Here is an 8,853-nt window from a genome sequence, read left to right on the forward strand (position 1 = left end):
ACAGTGTTAATAGTATCTTTCCAATTATTTAATCTAAAATATAGATGTTTCTCTATAAATTTTCAAAATAATTACTTCTGGGATAATTGCAAACTATTTCTTGTTATTAGAAATTTTTTTTTTAAATTCTATATAATCTTGTTCTGAGTATTGTTTTTATCACATCTCACACGGTTCATGCTTATTTAACAAAATATTCCCTCCCAGAAGATACTTTCAGGACCATGTAAACATGCATAGAGTTTCAACTTAATTTCCACCTCTTAGTAAATGAACTCATGTGCCTTTGCTGCTGCTAAGTCGTCGTGTCCGACTCTGTGCGACCCCATAGACGGCAGCCCACCAGGCTCCCTTGTCCCTGGGATTCTCCAGGCAAGAACACTGGAGTGGGTTGCCATTTCCTTCTCCAATGCATGAAAGTGAAAAGTGAAAGTGAAGTCTCTCAGTCGTGTCCTACTCTTAAGGACCCCATGGACTGCAGCCTACCAGGCTCCTCTGCCCATGGAATTTTCCAGGCAAGAGCACTGGAATGGGTTGCCATTGCATGTGCCTTTAGGTGATACTAATTCTTAACTCTATTAGAAAAAGAATTTAAAGTAGCTTACGTATTTATGAATAAAAAGAGAATGAGGCAGTGTAAAAGGAATAAATGTAGGTTTTTCCACTTATCCCAAATTTGCTGAAAATTATAATATGACCTTGGATTTGGCTTTGAGTTTTGTCAAGGAAAAAGATATTCTGACACTTGTTAAAATGGTAAGTAAGACTTCATTCAGGACTATTGTGATAGGTGTCAAAACTATCAATATAGAAGGGATTAAGAACAACTCTGAATACTATAAGAACAACCAGGATTTATAGCCTGAGAACAGGTTATGTGTGGGGGTTGTGGATGGAAAATTACTAAGACATCAAATGTAGGGAGAATTCTTGCTAAACTTATTTTAAGAGCTTTCTTGCTGAATGGCAGTCCAGGGTGATCAGATATCAATGATGGGAGATGAAAAATTTGATTAAACGTTGAAAGTGATCACATATCAAGGGGGGAGGGGGAAATCCTCTGTAAGCTGACTCAACAGAATTCCTGCTAAAACTAGACACTGCAAAAATGGCACTGAGGCCCAGGGTCAAGGCCTGAATGAGAAGAGGGCTCATAGAAACTTGACTATAGTTTAGTTAAGGAAAGTTTTTGTCAGTTTCCTACTGATGAAAGCCAGGGAAGAACATGTCAACATACGGAATTGGCACTGTCCAAAACAATAAAAAATACCATCATGCTCTGCATTTCCATGCAGTTGAACTCAGATTTGATTTTATCATTTGAGTTTCAGTTTTTCACAAAGCTACCCTGGGAGTCTGTAGGTAGGTAAGTAGCTTTAAACAAAGGTGGTGAGGTAATGAGCTAAGGGGATATCTAAGGGTCCTGCAAGGACAGTGACCTGAAGGCATGCTTTGTGTGCTAGAGGAAGAACAGAGAACCCAATGTGAGTGGAGTGAACTAATCAAAGCAGAGAGAAGTAGAATTTGAAGGAAGAAATATATAATTTCAGACCTTGTTGGGAGATTTTCAGGTTTAACTCAAATAGCAACCTATGGGAGGGTTCAGACTAAAGAAATGATCTGACGTACATTTTAAAAGGTCAATCTTTCTACTGTAACGAGAAAAGACTAGGAAGGCAAGGACGCAAGCAGAGAGACCAATTAGGAAGCTTTAGCCCAGTAGAGGCATGACGGTGTCCTCTTCCAGAAGGAAATGTAAAGACGTTATGCGGTGGTCATATTCCAAATATGTTTTGAAGGTAAAGATGAAAGGTTTGTTGATGAATAAACTTGATTACTGCTAAAAAACGAGATATAAGTTGGTAAAGTTTACAGCAAAAATAGATTCTTTAGGAGAATACTAGTTTAATTTTTGACATTTTAATTCATCATGTCCATTGGATTTCCAAGCAAAAAAATCAGAGCCTAAGGATCTTATTTTAATCCACTGAGTCTGAGCAAGTAAGTATACGTAGATAGGTCCAGTGACTGAGATCCAGGCAAATCACTTATTTTCTCTGTGTTGTACTCCTTTGGCCACTCAAGACTGGCCTAGAAATCATGCATTAGAGTGTCATCCCTGTCCTTCTCTACTCTGCAAACAACTGCATGGCACTTCCTAAATAGAATTGTACACGCCTTTTGACTGGCCATCTCCCCTATTACACTGCAAGTTTCTTTTGGAAAGGGACTGTAGTGCATAAGTGATTCTTGAGTGAAAGAATAAAAAACCTTTGCATTCAAGATAAAATCTAAGTACTCTTTATCTCTTTCTATCTTGCCTCCTGCTACTCTTCCCTTTGTTTTCCTTAAAGACACACCACATTCTTGACTTTTTTAGGTCTCATGGCTTTTTTAAAATGCCATTTTCTATCATGAAATGCCTTTCTCCCTCATTTCTGATCAAGTTCTGGTTTAAATGCTAAATGTACCCAGCCCTCACCACTATACCAGACACTTCAGTTCAGTTCAGTTCAGTCGCTCAGTCATGTCTGACTCTTTGCGACCCCATGAATCGCAGCACGCCAGGCCTCCCTGTCCATCACCAACTCCCGGAGTTCACTCAGACTCAACGTCCATCGAGTCAGTGATGCCATCCAGCCATCTCATCCTCTGTCATCCCCTTCTCCTCCTCCCCCCAGTCCCTCCCAGCATCAAGAGTATTTTCCAATGAGTCAACTCTTTGCATAAGGTGGCCAAAGTACTGGAGTTTCAGTGGACCTTTTATAAGATGTTTTAAATACATGCAAATAAAATGCTCCATATACTTTCATTGTTGATTAGTCGCTAAGTTATGTCCTACTCTTTTGAGACCCCATGGACTATAGCCCACCAGGATCCTCTCTGTCCATGGGATTTCCCTGGTCAGAACACTGGAGTGGGTTGTCATTTCCTCCTGCAAGGAGTCTTTCCAACTCAGGGATTGAAGCTACATCTCCGGTTTCTCCTATATTGGCAGGCAGATTTTTTACCACTGAGCAACTGGTATTGTCATCAAATGTGAATAATACAATGTATTTCTGATTGTTTTCATTGCATAAAACCATAACACTTTTTTGATAAAAAAATTTTATCTTACAATTGGGAAAATATGTTTATGGACTAAGAATCAGTCTCCTGTTTCTACAGTAGCACCTATTTTATGTGTAAACATTTTCCCTTTTATGTAGAAAACATGTACCTTCCATAACTAGATCACCCATAGAGAATGTTCCATTTTATTCTTCATTATTTTAGCATATGATGTAAAAGCATATCCAAAATGCATATGCATTTGTGAGAAACCGTAAGAGCAACTGTTTTCCAAATGTGTTTTATCAAAATTAGAATTTTAAGAAACTCTAATAAAGATTATAAATGTTAACCACTAACTTTCATTGGTGAAAAATCATTTTAAAATTTAATGTTATTTTATCTTACAACTCTTCTTTTGTTGAGATAAGTTCAATATAAACACCTCATAAAATTCTCTGAAGATTTCAAACTAATAATGTTTTGAGTATATTATTTATACTAACCAAATTTTAATACTTTTCCTTATTTTAAAAAATGTATAAAATTAAATACAACTGTTCCCAAATTTATTTAAAGAAGCTGTAGCTATAGAAATCTAGAAAATACTAAACATCTCTCTTTCATAAGTAGCAAAGACTATTTATGAAATTAATATTAAATTGTCATTCAATTTAATTGTTTGAGCATGTAACAGAGCATGAAACTTGTCAACTGAATCAATTTAAATATATTTTATCTCTCCTCTACAATTGCTGAATTCTTTTATTTGCATGGGCTCCTTAATAAGATTTATTAATCATATAATTGGAAGCAATAAATATTTGGAAGCAGGAGAAGGGACTAGATCCATATTCCTCTTAAGAGTTTCTCTCAAGAACCTCTCCATGGAGACATGACAATATGAAATTATCTGATCTATTATTTTATACTGCTTTTGAATCAGTAACGAATAAATACCATTTTCAGTGCTGTGTTTGTGCTCAGTTGCTCAGTTTTGTCCTACTCTTTCTGACCCTTTGGACTGTACCCTGCCACCTCCTGTGTCCATGAGATTTTCCAGACAAGAATGCTGGACTGGGTTGCCATTTCCTCCTCCAGGAGATCTTCCTGTGGCTCCTGCATTGCAGGTGGATTCTTTACCACTGAGCCTTCGAGGAAACCCGTATGATTTTCAAAAGCTATGTAAAATTTTTAGAATATGGAAGAAAAAACATAATTTTTCTATGTTTCTGAAATACTAGTATAACAATTAGCCAAAAATTAAAATACTGCACTTTGCTACTGCTGTTATAAAATGCTTTTGAAAAATCTGTTTGGGTTAATAAAGTATATTCAATAGAAGATTAATCTACAAATTATTTTTATAATTTTAATATTTCACATTATCAGTATGCTTTTGTTTAAAAAAATATACATTTAAAATATATCCCTCAAGCATCCAGTATAAATAAATTTATATTTTAAAAATAAATGAAAATAAAATATATCCCTCAATTAATCCTCTGACACTGTAAATATGGCTTACAAATCACCAAGAATACAGGAAAAGGAAAAAAAGAAATGGAAATTTTTCATAATAAAGTCATTTTAGAAGGGGTAAACATTCTCTGCATTCTGTATAACCAATACTCGGGAATATAGATAATAGAATATAAATATTTATCAATAAAATGTATATGTCTTCAAACAAACATATATTTCATTGAAACATTCATTTTGAAAGTTTATGAGGTTAAATTTAGGAAAATTAAATCTCAGCATAACATTAAAAGAGATAGCTAAAGGAACCATACAAAACAAAGTTTATTCAAACTTTTTATAGTGATAGAACTTGAGAGTGTTTTTTCTAATTTCCTTTCAAATTCTCTTTTCCAGTTAAAATTTTCAAAGGATTGACAGAGTTATCACTAAAACTTTTCAAAGAAATAGCACACAATTTAATGAACAAAAATTTGATTTCTCAAACATTCATTAAGTTTTTCAAACCAAAATTTATCTTAATATGTATATTAACAATATTATTGGCAGAAGATGATATTCATCAATCTGTAGACATGATTGTAACATCTGAAGAAATTCTTGAACAGGTGCTTAATACAATCTGGCGAATTGTACTACTATGATTTGTACTGACAATTTTCAGTGGTATTGTAAAGATCAACACATCTTTGTTTGCATACGTCTATCAGAGGATTTGTACTTCTTAATATACATAAAAATGCCATGGTTTGCTGGTTTTTATTTATTTTATATCTTTGCCACGTGTTTATTTTATTTATATGTATCTAGTTTGTTATGAAAATTATCTCTTGAAATTATTTTCTCAGGTTAATCTCTTGGCATTTGGAGTTATCATATACAAAGTTTTTCGTCACACTGCGGGGTTGAAACCAGAAGTTAGTTGCTATGAGAACATAAGGTAAGCATTTCTGCAATTGTATTTTCTTTAGCAATTCAAAGCTTTAGTAACTTAAAGTGCAAATAATTTTTGGAAGGCAGTTTTTAAATTATTTTTTCACATTTTCTCCCATCATATTTAAAATAGTTACTGCTAAATAGCACTTAATGTATTTAATAAGCCTGTAATCACCACAGATCAAATGGTAAGTAATCTTTTTTGAACATACTCCCTTTTGGGAAAAAAAAAAAAAAGATAATGACTACATTTTAAGATAAAAGCCAGCCTTAAGATCTTCTCAAAGCAGTTCTCAGAGCTTAGTAGCTGCGTTTCTTTCTTGTGATTCCTAGTTTGCATGCTGCCATGATTTTTCCTCACCTCCTGCCCTTTAAAACTGATTTATTGAGATCTTGAAAGTGGTTTGTTCAGGAAAAACTGCAGTGTACTGTAGGGAACATTAGAAACAACTGACATTTGGGTCACTTGGGAACACCTGTAGTTTCAATATCTTGCACAAGATTTATAGTTAGAATTTAGCAAACGTTTGATTACTTTCTTTTACTCCTCACCATTCATAGTAACATGTAAGTTGCTGATTTTAATAAAGTTGAAAATGACTCATTTTCTGTGGTACACTGCAAAAATATCTTCTGCAGTAAAGAATGATTGCACTAAGAATGAATGAGAAAATAAGCATCAGTTGCCTAATTTTCAAGGCAGTATCCTCAGTGAGCTGGATTGAATGTTTTACCAAAACTCAGAGGCAGTAAGTTGAAAATATGTAAGAGAGTATGTTCCTGTGTTTTGTTTTGTTTTGTTTTGTTTTCAAGAAATCAGCATTCTAACATGAATTTACTTTGAAATAACTGTATTGGAAGCCCCTCCCCCGCAAATTGTTGTTTTATATCTTACATGTTCTTCTCTACTGAGCCTAAAAGGAAAGCAGAAGCTTCCTTTGATGTCCTGCCTATGTGCTGACCTAAATCCACATGGTATATTTTTCAAGGTTTCTTAGGGAGACTACTTCCTAACAGCTATATGTCTTAGCTCCAGGAGTTCCTGCAACATTGATTTTGAAATCAAAGCATACACACTATAGTATACCAGATGAGCATATTTTAAGATTAAGGAAATTTCTCAAAAACTACCAGATTTTAATAATGCTGCCTTGAATTTGGACACATGTCTCAGCCACAGTGCACTAGTATACCCTAGCCTGTCCCATGTAACTATGGCACAGTTTATCAGTTTCAAAATTCTTGTTGGTCTTTACCAAAGATTTCTGGGTTATTCCAACTTCCTACAAAATTTAAGGGATTTGAGGATGTGTTAAGTCTTCATAGCTTTCTCAGCTGGAGCATTGCAAATTTCTTCTAGGTCTTGTGCCCGAGGAGCTCTTGCCCTCCTCTTCCTCCTTGGCACCACCTGGATCTTTGGCGTTCTCCATGTTGTGCATGCATCGGTGGTGACAGCTTATCTTTTCACCGTCAGCAATGCTTTCCAGGGGATGTTCATCTTCTTATTCTTGTGTATCTTATCTAGAAAGGTAAATGATTTGTTATTCTTGTCAACCTTCTAGTATAGATATGTAGCATCAGTGAACAAATTGATAAAAATTCTCATTTTCATAAATTTATGACTTGTGCCTTTATTGCCTAAATGCAGTACATCTTAGCATTGAAATAATCAGAACACCTGTTGTTCATAGCAAAATGTCCTTTTAAAAACTTGCCAGTAGGAATATAAATAATACAGCTTACATTCACTTGAGTGTATTCTGACATATAAGCAGAAAGCAACAATAATTTATAAACCAAATATAAGTTTAATGTGATTTGAAAATAAATTGATGTGATTGTTGCAATTATGTTTCACATTTCTTACTTTATTTTTTTCTTTTTTTTAGATCCAAGAAGAATATTATAGATTATTCAAAAATGTCCCTTGTTGTTTCGGATGTTTGAGGTAAACAGAACTATAGATGGTTATTGTTATGCAGAAATAAAAATGCCTAGCTGTGGATGGCCAATGTATAAATATGATTCAAACAAATTGTCCAATTATTAATTACAAGATAATCAAATATTTTAAATCCATTTTTCTGTTTACTGTGTAGGAACTGTAGATAATACAAAATAAAATTATGTACCATATAGCTATAGTAAGCTTTTCTACATGACTTACTTAGCTGTGTCAAAAATAGTATTGCAGATATTTGGAAAGTAATTAGTTTTTCAGAATGATATCACTGCACCCAAGGAAAGATTTTCTTTCTAACACAAAAAAAAGTATGACTGTCCTGAAGGAAACCCACTGGCTTGATATTGTGACTCGTGTTGCCTTTGAAACTAGTCCTCTATCACCTTGGTAATGAGCTCTGTTACAGAAAGTAAAACATAAGAGAATGAAGGGGTAGAATATGAAACAGTAAAAAGAGAGTGAATGTTATAACAATGAGATGTATTTTGAGCAGACTTGGTGTTTTGTAAACTAGATGAGAATTGAATAAGCACATCTTATAATTTCATGAGTTGTTCTGAACTTAAAGTTTTACTGAAACAACTTGTACCTGTTACATCAATTTTCTATTCCAATAGAAAACACAAAACTTCACAAAAGGAAAAACTAAACATTTCTGTTCTGTTTTTATGTTAATATTAGAATGAAGTATATGCTCTTTCTATACTTATTTCACAGACTGTGACTTCAAATGCTTATTCAGTAGAACATAAATGTGTCAGAATATAATATTGTTCATGCCTGTAAATGTAAAAATCATGTATATAAACCTGAAGTACTCTATTCCATAACCTTTCAGTGCAGTGAAAAATACTGTATCTCATTAGACTCATATATTTGAGTTCTTTATTTTTTTTAATTTTAGAAATATTATGGTTCATATTGCAATATTCCCTTTTAACTTACTATTTTTAAAAGGGCACTGTAAATATGAAAGTATTCATAAAGTGAATTGCTATTTTTTTCTGTTCAGAAAAGTACACATTAAAAATGTTATTTATAACAAAGAGATCATTGAGAACTGACTGTATAAACTTCCACAAAGAATATATTTTCTGACAGTTTTCCACTAGTAAAATATATCTCCTAAAATGTAAGTCTTTTACCTTCCAATCTTCAAATTAAAATATAGGAGCAGGGATTTTATTTCAAAATATATGTAATTGGTCTGCACTTACCTGTAAAAGTATGCCAATACACCAAATGTTGAGATTTTAGCTTAATTTCTCCAGCTGTTAAAATGAAGTCTGTCAAATCTTGCTCTAACAAATAAAATGTTATCTAAATGAATCCTTCTACTGCTTGGCTGAGTCATTTCTCAAGAAAGATAAGCTACCTGCCAATGTCTTAAACATTTTTAGAAGATCTGTGATAATAACTTT

At 33.6% G+C, this 8,853-nt stretch overlaps 1 protein-coding gene across 1 annotated transcript in view; it reads left to right on the forward strand.

The window, feature by feature from the left end:
• The window catches only part of ADGRL4 (adhesion G protein-coupled receptor L4), a 133,433-nt gene extending 125,955 nt beyond the window's left edge, over positions 1 to 7,478 (forward strand). The window contains exons 13-15 of the mRNA XM_052637875.1: positions 5,382 to 5,473; positions 6,830 to 6,998; positions 7,359 to 7,478. Coding sequence (XP_052493835.1) covers positions 5,382 to 5,473; positions 6,830 to 6,998; positions 7,359 to 7,421 — 324 coding nt within the window. The 3' untranslated portion in view covers positions 7,422 to 7,478. The remainder of the gene's footprint in view (positions 1 to 5,381; positions 5,474 to 6,829; positions 6,999 to 7,358) is intronic.
• Positions 7,479 to 8,853: the final 1,375 nt, after the last annotated feature.

Source organism: Budorcas taxicolor, chromosome 3, assembly GCF_023091745.1.
Source record: "Budorcas taxicolor isolate Tak-1 chromosome 3, Takin1.1, whole genome shotgun sequence".
In the NCBI taxonomy this organism is placed as follows: Eukaryota; Metazoa; Chordata; class Mammalia; order Artiodactyla; family Bovidae; genus Budorcas; species Budorcas taxicolor.